This window comes from Lissotriton helveticus, chromosome 4_1, assembly GCF_964261635.1.
Source record: "Lissotriton helveticus chromosome 4_1, aLisHel1.1, whole genome shotgun sequence".
Classification (NCBI taxonomy): Eukaryota; Metazoa; Chordata; class Amphibia; order Caudata; family Salamandridae; genus Lissotriton; species Lissotriton helveticus.
In genome coordinates this window covers 1,438,033,612-1,438,055,518 of record NC_136063.1, presented here as the reverse complement: position 1 = coordinate 1,438,055,518, position 21,907 = coordinate 1,438,033,612, and the positions used below count along the sequence as shown (strand labels likewise).

At 45.5% G+C, this 21,907-nt stretch overlaps 1 protein-coding gene across 3 annotated transcripts in view; it reads right to left on the bottom strand.

The window, feature by feature from the left end:
* Positions 1 to 21,907, bottom strand: part of LOC144829153 (serpin B10-like) — a 185,644-nt gene that overhangs the window by 97,178 nt on the left and 66,559 nt on the right. For all 3 annotated transcript variants that reach the window (XM_078687998.1, XM_078687996.1, XM_078687997.1), the window contains exon 2: positions 15,704 to 15,896. In XM_078687998.1, the coding sequence (XP_078544124.1) occupies positions 15,704 to 15,871 (168 nt within the window). In that variant the 5' untranslated portion in view covers positions 15,872 to 15,896. The remainder of the gene's footprint in view (positions 1 to 15,703; positions 15,897 to 21,907) is intronic.

Sequence of the window (21,907 nt, the reverse complement as noted above, 5' to 3'; positions counted from 1 at the left end):
CTTAGCACTATTAATTAGATATGGCTGTGTGAGGCACTCCCCTCCTAGCACAACATAGTGCAGCTGCTTTGATTGCTGCTCTGCATCGCACTATTTTTTTCAGTAAATGTGCCCCTGTGGATTTCACCTGTAAGTTCGAGTGCCATTTGGTGATGTACTTTTCTGAACTGTGATAATGCACCTGTATCATGCAACATTGTCCCTTATGGCATTAATGGGAGAAAAACGATTTGGCCTCTCTTACAGTACTACAAGACATGTATTGCATACAAAACAAGATTACAAAAAAATAGTATATAGTCAAACACTTTTAATTTTTGTAATCCATTAATTTTTATATTCAATTGATAGCAGCACCAAATATGAATTAGACAGGAAAGTGCGCAGAGTGTACACAGTGCTCGAGAATATCATGTGGACGGCGCAAAGTGATACACATAAAAACAAGTAAATGTCGAAACTAATTGATAATCAAATATTGTCCATGTATATAGATAGAGTCCAAAATTTCAATTATGTCATTGCACCATAAATATCCTTTTTCAGCTGGATAAATGTCGACAGCGCTTCGACCTTCCGCAATTCATCAAGTCATTATCAGGACAAAAGGAGAGCAAAGTGCTTGATTGCTGACTGTATGTATTCCAGCCAGGGGTAGGATACAGGTGTTCGGTGATGAGGCAAACGCAAGGTAAGTGGTTTTATTTAAATTTTTTTATTTTACTTTCCTTGGTAAGATAGCTACACGGATGTACGTACAATTAATGTTGATGGAAAGGACATCTGTAAATAGTTCACTCTGGAAAACGTTGTTATGGGCAAACTCTTTGTGCTCAGACTTTCAAAACAGTTATCTGTGAATTGTGTCCATTGGTTGACAGACATCCAATCAGATTAGACAGTGCCTACCTCTGCTTAATGCCACAAATAGCACCTGCTCTTCCTTTTGAGACTGGTGTCAAAAAGGCGTTGTAATGACAAATGCTGAGGTGCAAGATGGCCGAATTCTACAAGAGCTCCCTGCTTGCCAGGTAGTCTCCAGAAATTACCCTTGCAAAAGTGAGTGTTGGAAGTAGAAAGACAGAGCCCATTGCAAAGAGCAAGTACTCCTGAACCATCAGTAAGCAGGGCCTACCGTGAATTGCCCTCCAAGGGCCTGTAGGAGCTTGATATTGTGACTCTGAGATGTGCAGCATTACTTCTCTGACCACCTCCAGGCAATTTCTCAGTATGATTATGAGACCGCTAAAACGGTTAATCCTCTGTGTACAATAGCTGTAGTGTATTGTACTGCCTTCCGGGTGCATCCTCATCTACCTACGCTGCCCGCTCCCCCATAGTCGGATGCAATGTACATAAGTGAAGTGAGTCTGACTGTACTCTTCTCTGAGGTTCCCGCTTCTGAGAACTGTTAACTATCATCTGAACTCAGTGGCAGACTTAGAAGTTCGCATCATGAGTATTGGCTGAGGATCCCGACAATAACAAACTAAGTTGATAAGTATGCTTTTCTGAGAAGACCACAAGAGAGTGATGCTGATCCTGCCTTGGAAGGGGGCTGTACCTTATCCGCTCTCCCCCAGCGCTGGCACAGTTTTGGCTGCGATACACCAACCCACACACCCTTGCCGCAGTGCAATGGTGTGTGTGTGTTCTTAAAGCAAACGTTTTGTACTAGAAAGAGACTTTCCTAAAGAAAAATCTCCCTCATGACCCAAGTTATTTATACACAGGAATTAATCCCAGCTCCCAGCAGGAGGAACCACCTCCAGAGACCTAACTCAGCAATAGGCACCTATTAGAAGTCCCAACAAGGATGTTCAGGGGAGCTGGTGGTGAAGTCTTTGTGTCCCTGAGACTTCAGAACAGGAGTCAAGCTCTACTTCAAACCCTTGGAGATCTTCTTCAACCAGGATACACAGCACACAGCAACGTCTTTGACCTTTCCTTGGTAGAAACAGCCACTGCAGGCCAACCTCAGAAAGCACAAAGCAAAGGGGCAGTACTTTTCCTACAGCTTTCCCAGCACTTCTCCTTGGCAGACATTCCTCTTGAGTCCAGAATTATTCTAAAGTTCTGGGCCCCAATATTTATACTCTTCTTTGTTCTCATGTGGCAGACAGGCTCTGTGCTCAGTCAAAACCGGTTCTGGCCTCCCTGGTATAGCTTCCTGGTAGGAGGTGGAGACAGCATTGTGTAAGGCAGACCAGGCCCATTCAGGTGCAAGCAAATCTCCTCCCCCTATCTAAATGCAGCCCAGGTCAACTCAGCCCAGCCTTGAGTCATCCAGGAAAGGCAGGACACACCTCAACCCCCCAGAGGCAGTCTGAAGAGAATGCACGTCCCCAGCTCCTGTCACTTCAAAGCCAGACAGTCAATCCACAAACCAGCAGGGGCACACAGGATGGCTACACAAGAAAAAACCCACTTTCTAACAGTGATATTTTCAAACACACAATATAAAACTCATCTTTACTAAAAGGTGCATTTTTATATTCTAAGTTCAGACATACTAAACTCCATCTTTGTATCTTGTCCCAATGAGAAGTTATATTTATAAGACATATGATAAATAAACTTGCATTGTATTCTAAGGGACAGATAACCTTTCCCTAGTGAAAAACAAGTAACACTGTAGTTCACGATCAGGACATGTCACACAGACCAGGACATATTCTACCTTTCACATACACTGCTCCCTGCACACAGGGGTACCTTGAGCCTACCTCAAGGGTGACTCACGTGTAATAAAAGGGAAGGTTAGGGCCTGGCAAATGGGTGAACTTGCCAGGTCGACATGGCAGTAAACCTGCACGCAGACACTGTGGCGGTAGGTCTGAGAACCCTTTGAAGGCTGCTTGTGCGGATGCCACAATTAGTGCAGCAGGCCTACTAGCAGCATTTGACTTACAGGCCCTGGGCACACACAGTGTACTGTACAAGGAACTTAGTAGTAGATCAAATAAGTCGATCATGGACACACCAATCCATAATAACAATTTACATAGAGAGCATATGCACTTTAGAACTGATCAGCAGTGGTAAAGTGCCCAGAGTCCTAAAACAAACAAAAACGTGGTAAAAAACAGGAGGCCAAAAAGCAAAAAGTCTGGGGATAAACCCACTGGAAAATCTAGGTCTAATATGGGGTGAGGCAAAGTTGCTGCATGGATTTTGAAGGCCTGGGTTTCTGGATGTACGCATACACCTGAAGTTTATTGTATATGTTAATGCCATTTGAGTGTTTGCCAGAATTTGTACTTGGTTTCCAGGTGTGTCGAGCCTTGCTCTGTTTCTCCATAGTTGCAGGGCATAAAACACCTTCACCAGTTTTTACAGGATTGCAAGATGTATCATGCCCTGGACAATTATTCCATGGCCGCTGGGCAGGAAGAGCCTTAGTCAGCTCTTGCTTGGCTTGCTTTTCCTTTCCATGAATTTTGGGAGTGTCGAGGCTTGTCCTATTTTCTTGGGCCAATAAGAATGGTTCACAAGTCACTTTATTTTTTCTGGTTGGGAGTGTAGGTGTTGGAAATTGACCATAAGCCCCTTTGTGATACCAGGGCTCTGCGATTCATATTCATGGGTTTTATACTTTACATGATTTATGTTCTTCATAATTTGCCGTTCTTGTATGATTGGCACACCACACACTTTATTGTCGTATTGTGTATTCCATGAGTGGTGTTGTTTGTTTAGCATGCATGGTGATTGTTAGCAGTCACCCTTACTTTGATCTTTCCAGAACATTTTGCCTTGTTCCCACATTTGTTTTTCAGATCTCACTTTTGATGGCCATAGGACTCTGCACGCTTTACCATTGCTAACCAGTGCTAAAGTGCGTGTGTCACTCCTTAAAACATGGTGGTATTGGCTTATCCCCAAGTGGCATACTTCATTTACTTATACGTTCTTAGTAAAGTGGTAATATATGTACCCCGGGCCTGTAAATTAAATGCTACTAGTGGGCCTGCAACACTGATTGTGCCACACACTTAAGTAGCACTTTAAACATTGTTCGGGCCTGCCATTACTGAGCCTGTGTGTGCAGTTTTAAACTGCCATGTCAACCTGGCAAAAAAAACTTTTGCCAGACTCAAACCTTACTTTTCAATACATATTAGTCACCACTAGGGTAAGTGGTTCAACAGTGACCAAACCAAACTTAAATATGCTAACCATAACCTGAAACAACAATAGCATGAGTTTCAGGCCACAGAAGAGAAAATCTGACACAAGACACAGAGGAAAGACCATCAGAAAGCCATCAAAACACTCAAAAAGACTTTCGATGTTAAACACTTCTTGAAGGAGCCCACCCAAACTAAGGAAATCCTTAACATTTATCATATGTTTTCCAGCCGATAAGCTCTGAATATCTACTGAGTGGCCTAAAAGCAATGTTCACATTGTCTCGAGTTCTGTGAAGCAAAAGTCCCTAACATCCTAATGTCATCTTCAGCTCAGAGATTCATTTTCACTACTTTCCCATCCCACAGCTACTGTTAGAGTCAGCTTTTATCTCTTTCCAGCATATTGAGACTGATGATTTTCTGAATCTTGTCAACAAGACAAAAACATTAAGCCTGTGTGTAGTCCGCGAAGTAGCGCTACGCGTAGCTATGCGAAATGCACTTCGCACTACGCGAGCTACGCGTAGCTACGCAAACTGCGTAGTGCACTGTGCAAAATGCCGTTCGCACTGATTGCACAGTGCCGGATGCTTGTCCGCACTGTGCAATCAGTGCAAACTGCATCTTGCACAGTGCAATCGGTCATTTTCTGCTGCTCGAGTAGATTTCTACTTGAGCGACAGCTTTCTCAACGTGGACTGGTAGCTCGCCGGGGGGGTTTATTTTCCACGCTCGCGATCGGCAACTTGATGTTGCAGATCACAAACGAGGAAAAGGTCTCGCTGGGATGTCATTTTGCTTGCTCGCGGTCGCCAACTTGACGTTGAGGAGCGCGAGCAAGCAAAAAATTATTGCTGAGCTACGCTACATGTGTTTGCACTGTGCTACGTGCAATTCAGTAGTGCGAAGTAGCGCAAACTTTGCAAACTACGCGAGCGTAGCATAGTGCTTTGCCCAGGGTTAAAAAACATCCAATGTGCAGCCTCATGCTTCAAACAACTCCTTCCCTCATCGTGATGAATTAATCACATGTGATTAACTTTGCCTTCCAATAAGGAGTTGTTCCAGCCTATTAAAACATTGAATAATCCCTACCTTCTCAAAAATCAATAAGCAGACCTGAAGACCAGGGCCAAACATAAACAACATATTTCAGAGGGTGGTTAAAGATTGGTTCCCTCCCGACTTAGTAAGATCATGGAAAGAAAGGTGATAAGACAGCTACAAAACACTAGAACTCATCTACCTTCTCCATGAACATCAGTCAGGCACCAGATATATGCAGAAATGGTCCTTCTCTCCATGGCCGAGAATAGAAAACTCCTCGACCAATTTCTAGGTTATGACATCATCACACGATCTGCAAGCAGATATACTTGGAACTGGTCTCTCATCGATACAACCATGCATCACTAACCACAGTCAAACATTCCAGATATGGACTGTCAAGTCAACTACATGCCCTGGTGCTTGTGACAAACCCCCAAGAAGCATCCTTCTTGTGACTACTATTTAATATTTACATATGTCTGTGTTCACAGCTAATAGACCAACACTACATGTACTTCCAAACCTTAGATAAAGGTGAACTAAAAAACTACCGCCCTATAGCGAGCCTCCCTTTTCTAGCCAAAGTTATAGAAAAGGCCATGAATCAACAGCTATCGACCTACTTAGAAAACCACAAATTGCTGGATGCAACTCAGTTTGGTTTCCGCAAAAATCACGGCACAGAGACCGCTCTCATCAAAACAGCTGATGACATTAGAGTCATCCGCGATCAAGGAGGAACTGCCTTGTTAGTTCTCTTGGATCTTTCAGCAGCTTTCGACACGGTTGACCACAAGATCTTGGTCAACCGTGTCGAGAGGATGGGTATTCAGCTCACTGCCAGGGACTTACTTGCCTCCTTTCTGGCCAATAGAACCCAGGCGATTACACTGGGTCCCTTCCAGTCAGCTGACCTGTCGTTACCGTGTGGGGTTCCTCAAGGCTCATCCCTAAGTCCGACACTATTTAATATATACGTGTCGGACCTTGCTAGGGTCATCAAAGCATATGGGATGGGCCTAACCTCATACGCTGACGACACTCAGCTGGTGCTGGCAATAAAGGGTGATGGACAGAAGGTGGCAGAGAGATTCCAAAGTGGGATGATTGCTATCGGTGAGTGGATGGCAAAGAACTGCCTGAAGCTCAACTCCGATAAAACGGAGGTGGTTATCTTTGGTAACCTCTCCCCAGTTTGGTCGGCAGCCTGGTGGCCATCGGTCCTAGGTACTCCTCCCTGCCCCACGGTCAAGGTCAGAAACCTAGGAGTTACCTTCGACGACCAGCTCAATTTCATGGCCCATGCAAATAAGGTGGCAGCCAACGCCCATTTCAAGCTCAGAATGGTAAGAAAAATTATACCTTATCTACCAGAGTGAGCAGCCAAAACGTTAGTCACCTCTCTTGTTCTGACATCATTAGATTACTGCAACGGTCTGCTGCTCAGTGCTCAGTGCAGAGTCACCAAAAAATTACAGACCGTGCAGAATGCGGCTGCCCGCGTACTGTCAAAAAAAAAACAAATTTGCACCTATCTCGGACACTCTGAAAAACTACCACTGGCTGTCCATCCACAACAGGGTAACATTTAAATCTCTGTGCATAGCCTACAAGGCACTACAGGACAAAGGACCTTGCTTTCTCAAAGAGCAACTGATTCCCTATAACCCGCCGAGAACTCTCCGATCCACCTCACTCAACCAATTAGTGGTTCAACGTAGCCGAACAGCTTCCTGGGGTGATCGCCGCTTTTCTATTGCGGCCCCTAGACTTTGGAACACCCTACCAAACCACATAAAAACAAGCTCTTCACTTCTTCAGTTCAGAAAAAAACTGAAAACGTGGTTATTCGATCAGTAACTCACATCTCTGTACTTTCTGATCATGGTGAGACTTCAATGCTTTTTAGCGCCGAGACGCCCACGGGTAATTGTACGCGCTCTACAAGTGTCATAAAATAAATAAAATAAATAAATAAACACAGACAATATGAAAATCCACTTCCAGGTAGACAAGACACCTAACAATTCAACTAACATCACCTTATGCTTGAACTATGTTCTATTCTGAAAAAAAGCTCAGCTTTTGCCACTGGAATGACACCAAAAATTAAATCCTAACAATAAGAGTCTGACTCATTAAGTTTTGACCAGACCCCAGGCGTTGGAACCCACCAATGGTTCTCTCCGATAGTATGGATGTAGGTATACACTTTGATTCTGGCCTTTCCTTTATACCACAGGTCAGTGCAGTAGATAAGGGTATCAATTGGCAGCTATTCTTACTCTTTTCACTCTTCAAAATCCTACCACTGCTTCAAATTGAAATTGAGTGGTGCTGACAAGAGCTTTGGACTGGCATAGCTGAACTATTTTAAAATCATTTATATTTGTTTGACCAAGTACTTCATTGCCAGCTTACAAATACTACAAACCAGACTGTTAGATTGCACCTGAAACTCAGCATGTGTCACCACATCAAACTCACGCTCTCCATTAGTTCCCCGTTGATGGCAGGAATACATTTAAGATACTTTGCACTCTTCATATAGTATACACGGGGTCCAGGACACCTCTTGATGTCGGCAGCTTCTATAAACCTCTGTTCAGTATCTGCTCATCTGATTAATCGGCAAACCTGTACCTTACAACAGCATTGCTGTTATTGGATGCAACACATCTTCTCAAAACTGGAAACACGGGCTTCCCAAGACATGTTTCAGTCTTGTTGGGCCTCACCAGTGATGTGCAGCTTTGGCACAGCTAGTCACAAGATTCTCAGTCTGAGCAAGACCATACCTCACTGATGGTTCATTGAGAAAATCAAATAGTGATTACTGGAAATGTTGAGTTAATCTGTACCACTGGTAATTGCTCTAGGAAGATCCAATTACATCCACTTTTGGTCACTCTAGCATTCAGGTTAGGGACCAACCATAAGGAAATATGTATTAGCCCAGTGGCAAAACTGCCCGGCATAAACTAATAAGACACGTCCTCTACAAAAATGCTACATGTTTGAGTGTGAGCATCTGTGCAGAGGCTGCTGAGGATATGGCCCAATGAATCATGTGCAGCACAGTACTCTACAAGACAATTTCCATACCACAGCTGCACTCAGAGCTTAATTTGTGAAAAAGTGCCAGTGCACAAAGCTCTGCTCAGAATCCTGCAACGGTTGCAATTAAACGTCGGCATGCCAAATACCAAGGTTGGTAGTCTTAAATCCACCTCATACCTCTTTCATCCTCTACTAGACACTCCCTGCCCATTTATTTCACGGCTGCAGGTTCCTGCGTTCTCCCTTTATGACAGTTTTACAGTCTTTCTTATTCTCTGTCGTTTGTGTGTTTTTCACTATCTTATCTTGTTAAATATCTGTTGCAGAGAAATAAGTGCCGGTCCCCAAATATGACTGGCAGCAGCCCCCCATCACAACCACCTGCTCAAATCAAGCACTGGCAGCACCATATGAATGGAATCCAGCCACAATATTTGTGACTATGGGAGTCTGAAATTCTTCTCAGTCTGGCCATGATTGTGCATGGGTGTTCTCTTATATCTCTGTTGGGGTCCTATAGCTGGGATCTAAAAAGATGTCAGGAAATAAAGCGAGAGGGGCTTTGAATTTTCACGTGGGTGGCAAGGATAAGCATTAGTATATAGAACCATCCCAGATTCATCGGTCTGATTGAACATACATTCCTATTCATGCAATATGACTTATGTTCATGCGACTTGTGTTCCGTGAAATTCTGCTAGTGGAATCGTGCACATTTGAGATTACAATCCATTTGTGTTGGAAATAATTCTCAAAGAACAGCCATATATCACTGTAGATGTCCGCATTTGGGTGTGCCGCAGTCTCTGGCCACTAGTGGCCCTCACAGGGCAGCTCCTGCAGCATGTGCTGCACTTGTTCACGCTTGTTTCCGGTCCAGGGAAGGCATGGCTTGGCAGTTCGGGCTGGACTGTTCCCATGAGGCACAGCGTCAGACTGATTTGCATATGGCCATGTCTGAACTGGGGTGGCAGAGTGGGCTAAAGAACGGTGAAGGATTAAACCCAGATCTGTTGACCTGGTGTGAGTGTTTGATTGGTTCAGATGCTCCGTCCATCACCACCCCCTTTTCTACCACCTTGTTCACGCAGGGCACTTCGCACTGTGTCATAAGCAAGCCACCTAAATCGCACCAGATTCAAGGAGAGGATGTGTTGGGTAATAACGCCCGCAGGCCATTATTTTTCTTTTCTGAGAGTACCTAGACATGCCTAACAGTGGCTGCTCACAGTGTTCTGGTAAATGACGCCTTTTGCACGTTTTCTAAGGAGTGTTACTGTTAGCCCATTAGCAGTGACATGCTCGCAACTGCACCTGAAAGGCGTTCTCTGCCCTCTCACCCATTGTGCTGTTCAACACATGATAGTCTACAGAGAAAAAAGTAAAAAAAGCCTGGACCTAAATTTTAGTCTATATTTTACAACTATGAAGCTATAAATTATTACACTATGACATAAGATACCATAATTTTTTTGTTTTTTTCGACCAACCACATGTTGCATTGAGGGTCTTGTAGTTTTTTTTAACAGTTTCACGAGGGGCTCAAACCCCCAGCCTATAAAACTGCTGTTGACTAAAATGTCAGAATTGACCACTCGTCAGGTATGTTTTAGAATTGTACAAAGTTGTACATTTTTACAAAGTTGTCTTGTCAGCTAATTTACAAAGCCAACTACTACATTAAAAAACATACTTTTTTCACATATAAATCAAAAAGTAACATGGTTAGCAGCAGCGCAGCCTCCCTTAACAAAAGTAAGTTAAGGACATGTGGCAGTAGCAGAAGGAACAGAAGGCGATTCTCTCACACATACTGGACAGGTACAACACAGGTAGCTAACACAAGAGTGAGTGAGAGGTGGTAATCAACTTTTGTGCGACTTCCATGAACATACAAGAAGTACAAAACTCTTGAAAGCAACAGCCAAACCTCTTATGGAATTAATATACACATTCATGCACTCGTATAGGATGATGAACACTCATCTACCAAGTGTGGTATATTCATCAGTGGGTTCCATATCTTGCACTGGGATCTATTCAAGAACAGTATTGGTCCCTGGTTGTACGGCCTCTTAGTTCAGTTCCCTACTTTGGGTGCAGGTATCTCACTTATGTCGACTTTTATTTTCTCCCTTTGTTAAACTGTAAGACTTATATTAAAATTGTATGTGGGTGAGATAAGATAGGTCTACTAGTATCTCCCTACCACAAGATTTGAAAAAGAAGGGCTGAGCAATGGACCCTATATCTCTTTTCCATCAACATGGCCTCTCCCCAGAGTCTTTCGTTCTGTCCATGTGGTTAAATGTCTCTTAGCGCCGGGAAACCCTTTTTGGGTAGCTGTCGCGCTTTAAAAGCCCAATAAATAAATAAATAAAATAAATGTTTCGGTGCTCCATTTTGCCCCTTGGGCTAAAGCAATTTAATGAGAGAAAACAAGCAAAGCTGCTGTTTCTTGCCTGAACTAGCATTTCCAGCTACTGGGAGATCAGCATAGGTGTCCATGGAGAAGTTTTTTTACCCAATAAAAATTGCAAATTGCTCAAACGCTGAGCAGTAACTGCTGTTTGTATCTTCACCTAGGTTAAACTCTGTCCCGCCCTTCTACATTTGCATTGCCTCTGGGGTGGCACACACCCATCTGGTAATTATATGTTACACCTAAACTATTTTTTACCATCCAATGTATCACTTGCCTGCTTATAGTAATAATACCTGTCAATTTCAGTGTGCTGAGTAAATATATCACAAATGCTGCCACGGGGCTACGTGACTAAAAGCAGCAGGACAATCAGATGTGCTACAAGTGAGAACCTAATAGCCTGCATCGAAAATAATTCACTCACTGCTTGTACAAAACAGTACCATTTGCAGAGCAGGTGTGTCTGCACATCAGGGTGTGCATTACCCGTGTTGCAAGTCCTGCACTAGCGTTTCAATTTTGAGGGTTCACTCACTTACAACCACATCCTGATGCCTATGCGAGCAGTGGGTAAATGGGTTCTTTATTTGAAGCAGGGCTGGCTTTAGCCTCTTCCGTGCTTATGATGGACCCCCGCCATCATGAGTCACGGTGGGTGTGTGTGCACGACGGCCGTGGGCCGTCTGAGCCATGCCCGCGAATGGAATGTCCCAGCACCGCGGCAGAATTCATGCCGCAGAGAAGGTGTTAAGGCGCTGCGACTGGTGCTTCTAGTGCAGCTGCACCGGTGCTGATAATGGCATAATAAAGGCCACCCAGCCCCTGCAGTGTGGGTGAGCAGGGGCAGCCTTAGGCATGTGCAAGCTGTGCACCTGCACAGGGCCACCAAACCCCAGGGGCCACCACGCCAATATATATCCCTAATATAATAATCCTCTGAGGATGGATACATATTTGCGTGGCGGCCCCTGGCAGGGATTTGGCAGCCTCCGGCTCTGTTCCACTTCCAAACACCTTGACCCCCCCCCTCCTCTTCACTGGCCTCCGCGCTCCGCCCCGCCCGGACCACCTCTTCCGGGGCCCCCTACCTACGCTCCCTGCCCAAGGCCGCCATGAGCCAAGAGCCGCCCCTGGAGTGAGGGCGAGCTCCAGGGGGCCCCCTCAGCACTGTACCCTGGTCTGGGAACTCCTATGTGAGTCCAGAGGGGGACCCTCTATGTACTTTGCAGGGGAGCCCCCTCAAGTTTCGTTACGCTACTTGACGCTGAACTGAAGTGGGGAAACTGACTTGGGTGGGAGCGGGGGGCCATCAGTGTAGCAATAACGTATGATTTAAAACCACCTACTACAGACTTCCTTGGGAGTCCAACTTTCAGGCAGCAATAAAAATGTCATGATAACTCTTGCAATTATTGTTCCTGCTGGACAGATAGATGGAGTGGCAGTTTTGACTTGCCATAAAGAAGCGCAGAGGTTTAATATGCCTGCTGCAACAGATCTGTATTTTAGTAAAGCCAGCCTTTACCAGCGCTTTTAATCAGATCTAGGGGGCATATTATCAAGGACTGGTGTTAACATTATCGCTGTTTTATCGGCAGGAAACTGCTGATAAAACGGCGATAATGGTCTTGATAATACGCCCTTGTTAATTCCCATAAAGCCCATGTTCTTGTGTTAACATGGGCTTCTATGGGAATGAACAAGGGCGTATTATCAAGCCCATTATCGCCTTTTTATCCGCAGTGTCCTGCCGATAAAACGGCGATAATTTTAACACCGGTCCTTGATAATATGCCCCCTGGTCTGTCCAGGCGGCTGGGGAGTGCGGTGTAACCCTTCGTCCTCAACAGGCTCAGTGGTTTAGTTTGGAGCATCTGGAAAAGTACCAGCTTGGCATCTCCTGGGGCAGGACATACAGACATACTGGATGTTACAACTGCTAGTGTGCCCCTCATGTTGAGGTTTAGAACTCAGGTTTGATGGGAGGGAGTGACAAGTGTCAAGCTGATGGAGTTTTAGCTTTAGTGGCTGGGTGTAACTAGCAAGAACATAAGGCAGATAGCCCCCTCATTCTTCAGGGTAGATTGCACACCTCTTGGTGCTATTTGCATAATTAGTATCAATATCTGATTGGTGTCAGATATATGTAAACAGTTCTGATGCACAATAAACAATCATTTGTAAAGAATATAGGCAAATCTTACAAGTGATAGTGTTTCATTAATTGATGAGTTTATGTATGCGGTTGTGTGGATGGGTGAGTGGATCAATGAATGAATAAGTCAACAGTGGGAAGAAAGAATGGGACAAGTCAGTGCAAGGATTGATGGGTGAGTGGTCTGAGTGCGGATGAATGAGTGTATGCAAGGAAAGATGGCTGTATAGATTTATGAATGAGTGACTGCATAAATGGATAGAGGAATTGGGATCTTTTATATATGTTTTTAGAGGCCGAGGGTGTGGTTTTCCTTTAACAGAGCCCCTCAACCATCCATCCACAACTTCAATTATATAAAAGCAGAGTCAGAGACCCTCCACTGATGCAAAAGGGTAAATCTATCAGGCCAATTCTGTGCAAGGGGCTTTTGCATTCTCCAGGGCCTCACATCCAATGAATAGCTTCCAAAAGTTTACACAGTCAATGCCAAAAGCCGATAAACAACAACAATTCTCACAGCACTGTAAAACACGGCAAACGGTAAACATCCTTTACAACGCAACTTTTACCACGCAGTGCTATTACAACGCAGGTTTTACAACGAAAACCATTACAACGCATTGCGCTGGGGGGCGCTCTAGGATAGGGAATAGATTTAATTTACTATCCAACACCTTCCCTAGTGTCCACGGGGACTGGAGTTGGAATAGTAAATTAAACTATTCACTATCCAGCACCCCAAAGCGCTATGCGTTGTAATGGTATGCGTTGTAAAAACCGCGTTGTAACAGAATGCGTGGTAAAAGCATGCGTTGTAACATCATACATCCCGGCAAACGTTTCTGCAACCAATCCAAGCTCATCAACCTGTGCGGCGGCTACTTCAACATGTTTCTATATGTGTGATTGTTTGCACCAGAGTGCCCAAGCTGTGCACCTACTTATAATTACAGTACATCTGTTAACGGAGTAATGGCTGCTAATGGATTTCGGTTACAAGTAAATTGACTTTCCTGGGAAATTGTGAACAAGCTGTCATCTTTGAAGATGGGCACAATAAAAAAATAGGATGCTTATTTCTATATGGACGTATGCACTAATTAAACTAATGAAATAGCCTTGGCACCGGCAAAACTCCCAAACCGTGAATGGAGTTCCAATCAACTAATGACTGATACATGTGGGCTAATCAACATGTGAATGCCAATTAAAACAACTGATCCCAGCGGGGGGTGGGAGGTTTTGTCCCACACTCTATGCATAGATTCTTTAAGCTCTGCAGAACAGCTAAAGTTGTCTCTGCCAGACCTAAAATGGCTGCACCCTTTCAAAACAGGCTTTGTGTGGTGTTATATTCTCAAAAGGTTTTGTAGTGCATGCACTTTGTGGTAAATAGTTTTTGTGAGGTCCCTTGAGGACAATAGGGCAGGCAACGATGGGTGGAGATTTCTCGCCTCTCCCCATTACAACACGTTTAAGGATGTTTCCACACCACAAAGAACTTTAGTGCACAGTGCGTCTCAGTTGTGAAATCTTTTGCGTTTTTTCTCTATCGTCTTTTGTCTCAAAGAAAAGGCAATATTGAATTTCTTTGGTCATAACATAAAGAACACATCTTTCTTAGCAATTGCCTTCTAAATTTTAGATAAATTGCGTAGTTTTCCGATTGCTTTATTCCTTTAATCATTGTTAGTCACATCCCTCTCATGTATGAATAAATTCATTAGTTGAACATATGACATTTGTACACAGGGTGGCAAAAACACTATGGGGAGTGAGAGCCAGGTTAAGTAAATTCCACCTACATTTCAACCTACAGACTGATGCAAAATATCATTTTCACCGGTCAGTGCACATGTAATTTTCACACTGGTCGGTTGATGTAAATGTTGCTACACAATTGAACTGCTCAGTGCACGACTGCCCAGAATTGCTGAAAAAGGGCTCAATGCATTTTCAAAAATATGGCTGTGGGTCTATATTCAGCTGGCAGACGCTGTATTTATTACATGTGTGTCACTTGCAACACGTTACAAAAGAGAAACGCAAAAAGAACAATTGATGGACAGAATGCAGAACAATATCATACATTCACCCCAGTACAGAGATCTGGGCCTAAATCCATCGTTTTTGTGCTCACCATGCCATTCCAGTTTGGACCCAGCCATATGCAAATCAGTCTTGTCTCTGCACCCAATGGGAACAGCCCAGCCCGAACTGCCAGGCCAGGTCTCCCTGGACTGGAAACAAGCATCCTGGGACCAGTTTCGGGCTTTCAGCCCTCTTCAGCCAGGATAGCTTGACTCTAGTGGCATGGAGAACACGGGACCCACGTCTGGGCAGACCCGTCCCACTCGGGGTGACAACTGCAAAAAGAACAATTGATGGACAGCATGCAGAACAATATCATACATTCACCCCAGTACAGAGATCTGGGCCTAAATCCATCGTTTTTGTGCTCACCATGCCATTCCAGTTTGGACACAGCCATATGCAAATCAGTCTTGTCTCTGCACCCAATGGGAACAGCCCAGCCCGAACTGCCAGGCCAGGTCTCCCTGGACTGGAAACAAGCATCCTGGGACCAGTTTCGGGCTTTCAGCCCTCTTCAGCCAGGATAGCTTGACTCTAGTGGCATGGAGAACACGGGACCCACGTCTGGGCAGACCCGTCCCACTCGGGGTGACAACTGCAAAAAGAACAATTGATGGACAGCATGCAGAACAATATCATACATTCACCCCAGTACAGAGATCTGGGCCTAAATCCATCGTTTTTTTGCTCACTATGTCATTCCAGTTTGGACCCAGCCACATGCAAATCAGTCTTGACCCTGCGCACAGTAGGGGAAGCAGCTCTGTTGACACTGACACCTACCTCACCCATCTGGATAGCAGTGTTCCCTCCAGCTCCCCGGTAGACCATTGCTATTGCAGAGGCGATGCTATATGGAGAGTAGAAGATGTTTTCATTTTTCTTGCTTTTAGCAATCTCTTTGTACAGTTTCAAACAGAATTCATTGGTTGCTGATTTTAGCTGCTCCATATTGATTTCTTGAATGAGCTAAAACCTGGAACAGAAAGGAGATATATTGGCAAATTATTGAAAATCGGTGTTGCCAGGCACTTTGAAGGTCGCAGACAAAGAGAAAATGTACATTCTTTGATACATTCTAAAAAGTTTAGAAAAACACTAGTGCGGGTATCAGAGCGGTTTACATAGCACCAGTTGCATTACTTGAGGACACGTTCATTTTTGTTAGGCACGGGGAGTTTAGTGACATGCCCAGAATCACAGGATGTTCAGCATTATTTCCCCAGATTTAAGGTCCACCGCCCTAGCCGTTAGGCCAACTCCTCTCCCCTAAACCTTCCTAAACCTTCAATATGACCAGTTGCATATGGTTTCAACTGGATCTAGTCGTGGCCAACGGGTATATGGACCTCGAAAGTTAAAAATGCAAATGCATTTCTGATGGTTAACGAGAAATAACAGCTGAAGTTCCCTGGCACCATTAGGCCCTGATATCAACAGTCAGTTCTAAGATGCAAAGTGGTGGTGTGTCCATTGGGGCGCTGGGGGGTTGACCCACAAGCTACGCAGCTCTCTGGGCGGATGCTCAGGCTGAACTGACAATACATGTCAGTCAGCATGACGCCTGATCGCCTGAAGGGGGTGGGCGGTCTGGCGTCATGCTGACACAGTAGGCAGCTGCACAAGTGCGCTTGCTGAGTTTAGGTCGGAGAATTTTCCGACCAGCCCAGTCATGCGCACTAGTGTTGAGTCTAGCTGGCGGCTGCGCATTAGGAGAGCGAGCGTTGATCAACGCCACAACCCTCGGTCTCCTAATGGGCGGCAGGGCGGCGAGTATCCCTGCTAAGCCAATCCTGGTGCTGCTGGAGCAGTGTCTGTATTGGCTGAGAGGGGTTGTCGCCAGTGACGTGGCTGTTCCTAGACCTGCTCGGAAGAAGTTGAAGGCGCCACGCGCCAATGCAGGACCCAGGCCAGCCCAGCAGCAGAGGCTGCGCAGACCCGGTAAGTTTTCTTTTTATTTAAAACTTCCCCCCATGCACTTACCCCCACGCGACCCCCCCCCCTTGCGAGTATTGTGAGCCGTGAGTGAGTCTGGATCATACTAAGATTCACATAGGATCATTTTAAGTCAATTATAATTTTGTCCAACCAGCTTACTTACTCACCCCGGCTGTGCAATGTTATCTTGTGCTCGAAGTCATGGAGAATGAAATGGCCCTTCGAGTCTGGCTCACGGATTGCTCACATTTTTTTAATAATGCCAGCAGTGGGAGCTGGTCTATGAGTGTGGTGGGTGTGGCCCCTTAGCTGCCCCTCATGCACACATGAGTTCAGCTGAAGGCTTGAACCCCAGACCATGAGTTTAGATGAGGGCTTCCTCTGACTTGAGCACTCCTCGTAGATGGAAGGCTGCAGAGCCAAGCCTCCTTACACATGTTATGTTATGTTATGTTATTTTATTTTATATAGCGCTCAGATGCCGCAGCCAAGAGGCGTCCCGGCGCTTTCCAGAGATGGTGAACACAACACAACAGAGTTAAAAGAAACAGCGGGGGTTAAACTGAGGAGAATAGGAAGGTTTTTAGTGCCTTCCTAAAAAGAAACAGATCAGGTATATCACGAAGGGTGATAGGTAAAGAATTCCAAAGGGCCGCCGCCAACACTGAAAAAGAGCGTCCGCCCATTCTAGCTCTTTTAAAGCGGGGCACTATGGCAAGATTTGAGCCAGAGGATCGAAGGGTTCTGGACGGGATGTAGTGTTGAACAACCTGTGACAGGATAGGAGGAGATGCAAATTTAAAAATTTTAAAAGTTAAGCACAATGCTTTAAACTTGATTCTTTGCCCTACAGGCAGCCAGTGTAGATCTCAAATAGTGCGGCGGGCAGAGACAAACTTCGGAAGGCCAACAAGCATCCTGGCCGCCGCATTTTGCACCCTCTGAAGGCGTGCCAGTTCAGCTTGATTCAAGCCCAGAAACAGAGAGCTGGCATAGTCCAGTCTGGTAAGAACCAGAGCTTGGACTATAATCTGTCTGGTGTTTGCATCGAAAAACTTAAAGATTGGTCGAAGGCAATGCAGAGCGCCAAAACAGATACCAGCTACACGTTTTGTATGAGCAGAGAAGGAAAGTTTGTCATCGAACCACACTCCGAGGTTTCTAGCTTCAGCAACAGGGATGGGGACAGGGCCCAGTTCAGATGGCCACCATTGATCTCCCCAGAGTCCACCTTCCCTACCAAAGATGATAACCTCGGTCTTAGAGGCATTGAGTTGCAATCTATTGTTCGCCATCCAGCCCGCCACCGCTTTAAGGGCGGACTGAAAGGTAGGGGCATCCATAGTGGAATCACCGTTTAGTGCCACCGCCAGCTGTGTATCATCGACGTATGACACCATGGTGAGACCAAAACTATGTGCTACCTCCGCCAGAGGCTGAACATATAAATTAAAAAGGGTAGGACTAAGTGCCGATCCCTGCGGAACACCCTGATGAACAGAGCAAGAGGCCGAGACAAACGGAGGTGTAGATACTCTGAATGTTCGACACGAAAGGAAGGATCGGAACCACTCAAGGGCCTTCTCTCCAACTCCAGCCACCATGAGACGGTGCTAAAGGATCTGATGAGAAACCGTATCAAAGGCGGCACTTAAGTCCAATAGGATCAGTGCCGCCGTGTGACCCTGGTCCAGCATCTTCCTAATGTGTTCCACCACAGACAGAAGTGCAGTCTCAGTACTGTGGCCTGCACGGAACCCATTCTGGGAATTATCCAGAATGTTAGATTCCTGCAGATGGGAAGATAGAATCTGATTGGCATGAGACTCTGCCAATTTAGCTAGCCAGGGGAGAAGAGAAATAGGCCGGTAGTGTTCGGATTTAGTGGGGTCAAGGGCAGGCTTTTTAAGAATAGGGATAACAGTAGCCTGCTTCCAGGCCCTGGGAACCATACCGGTGGTAAATGACAGATCCAACAAACTATGCATTGCGGGATAACAGCACTGGGCAAGTTCCCGGAATTGAGAAGGTCTCATGAGGTCATCCGGAGAACCAGATTTGACCTTTATCGTTAAGGCTTTAAACTCCTCCAAAGTGGGGCTAGGAATAGAAAGCAGTGGTTTAGAAACAACAGAGGCAGAAATATTTTCCATACAAGGGGCTTGGGAGAAGGACCTATAAATTGCTTCTACCTTTTCCACAAAAAACGAGGCCAGATCCTCACAATGGGCCGCCGAGGCTTCGAGAGTGGTGGTATTAGTCTTTTTACTAGTTAGGTCATTACAAACCTTGAATATGACCTTAGTAGGATTAGAACTGTTCCTAATCTCTTGAGAATAAAAAGCAGCCCTGGCTGCACAAATAGCCCGATGGTAAATTCTAGTGCAGGCCCGGTAAGCCGACTTAAGGCCAGCGTCATAATTTTTGCGCCAAGCACGTTCAGCTTTTTTGCAAGAGGATTTAAGCTGTCTAAGAGATTCGTCATACCAAGGACTGGAGGGACTAGATCTAGCCTTACTCCATCTAACTGGTATGAGAGAATCCAGTGTTTGATTAACCCACTCGCAAAAATTGTCATAACCAAGGGAAACTTCTGTGGGGGGTTGAGGAGGATCACTCATCAGGAGCAGATGAAAGTGCTCAGGATCTAAATTTCGCCAAGGGCGTTTGAGGATGTCAGTAGGATTATTTCTACAAGAAGAATTAGGAATCAGTATATGGGTCTCTATCAGATAATGATCGGTCCTGGCCATAGGTTTGGGTTGAAGCACTGAGATATTGGTGGTCAGATTAGTCAGGAAAGGGTCTAACAGGTGACCACCTATATGAGTAGATGACTGTATCAACTGACTAAGTTGGAATGCTTCAAGATCCGCCAGCAGGCAGTGGACCGAATTGCTCAATGGAGCTTCCATATGTAGATTCAAGTCACCAATGATCGTAAAGTGCACAGTTTTCAAGGCTAAAGAGGCGACTACTTCCGGGAGGCTAAGCCGGAAGGCGCCATCAGGACCAGGAGGCCTGTAGATTAAAAGTCCAGAAAAAGTAAAGTGAGGAGTCACAGTGATGTTAAAGTGAGCACTCTCACACCCTGCTATAGTGGTGGGTTTCCAAGCGCACGGAAAATGCGATTTTACCGCAACTGCGATACCACCCCCTCTAGCGTTACGATGATGGGAATACATAGTGTACCCCATCGGAAGGGCTAGGTTGATAATAGCCGTGGACTGGTCATTGAACCATGTTTCTGTGAAAAAGAAGATATCCGGCTTATCATCCGAGATCAGCGAATACACTTCTTGATGGTGACAGGTTAGAGATCTTACATTAAGGTGAAAAATTTTCAGGGTAGTTTGAATAGATCCACCTACCTTTGGGCAAGGTTTGATAGCCCCATGGGGGCTAGATAGGAAACTAATAATGGGCTGCGGCTTAGGAAGAAGAAACGAGCACGAAGGGCAATGAAAAGGCCCACTTAGGGGGTCCAAGGAGCTATGACGGCAACCTGTTACCTCATGGCGCATCGAGCGCAATCTCTCGGCAGATAGAATCCTGCATGAGCCAGAGTTCCGTGCCCTAGCCCTGCCTTAGCGCTGACGGGCGCAGACGGGCAGGACTCTGGCGAGACTCAGGCGCAGCGAAGGCGCTCCCGCTGCGCGTCACCGCTGCGCGACCGGTAGAGGGCTGAAATTAGGCTGTGCTGGCCGAAATCTCGCGAGAATGCGCGAGAGTGCCCCAGCCTGATCCAATATGGCGCTCCACTCAGTCCCCGATACCCCGTGATCCCGGACCCGCCAAAGGCGGTGAAGATGGTCCCCAGGGGGGTTTTTAAGGTGCAGGAATGAGGCCAGGAGGAGCAGTTAAGAACAAGGTAAAATAAAGTAAATAAAAATAAATGTAGCCTGCATGGTGGAAAACATCCCACAGTATTATCCGCAAGAAGGGGGGGAGCGTGCAGTAACACTGATAAAAGCCAAGACTTCCCACGATCACTCCGTTCTTTGCTGATTTGCTGAGTACATCAGATTGGTATTGGTAAATTTCTGAGTCTCACTCAGTTTGGGGGGATGAGGAAAAAGTAGTTAGCATGGAGATGGTTGCACTGAATGGTGCCAAACTTTCAGGAGCTCTTCTAGGGGACGCGGGACACACATTCACAGTGGGGGGGGGGGGGAGACTTACACACCTCCTCTGCTTCAGGCCCACAGACCAATCCATAGCTTGCTCAGTTTCTTCTTCATGGTCACTCCGAAAGCTTCTAAACTGCTAGGAACAGCTTCCAGAATATACAGTGGGAGACAGCTCAACCGTTCGTCTCAGCCACGACTCCAGCCCACATCTCAGTTCCCACTGGGAATGGGGTTTGGAGTTTCCCCTCCAAAGATGTCCTTCTTGTCCTGGGTTTCACTGTGAACTACAAGAGGCAAGCTAACCTGGGACTTTGAATCCCAATTCTAGAGTTGGAGTACAAGGGATAGAAAACAAGGGCTTTGGTCCTTTCCCAGGTAGACAGCAAACAGACGTCTTCTCTTTCTTCCTCTTCACATCTTCAAGTCATTAGTGTTATAATTTTTAGGTGGCATAGGACCAAAAGATAATAGTGCGTCAGCGGGGGTTAGTGGAGTATTTTGAACCTATCCTCACACAGTTCCCACAATTGACCCATCCCAACTGGTCTGCAGCTCTCCTTACTTAAGATAAAAGACAATCACAGGAACTTCCATTTCAGGGGGGTTTCCAAAATGACCAAAAGTTACAATCTCTCCAAAAGCTCACTCAGGCGAATGTCTAAAGCAGGCCAGTGGTCCATGCTCTCACATAAACATTACACTGATGGAGGGTCTTGTCTGTTCTTTGTGTGGTCAGTTGGCATCAACATCCCTTGCCTCTCCTCACATTCTATAGATAAATGTAGAATGATATTCCTTTAAACTTCTGTCTTCCTAACTGGTATTTTTCACTGTTCAGTTCACCCAGACCATCCTTTGCTCTCCAGAAAGACCTGATGGGGTACTTTCACACTTAGGGCCTTATTTAGATCTCGGCAGA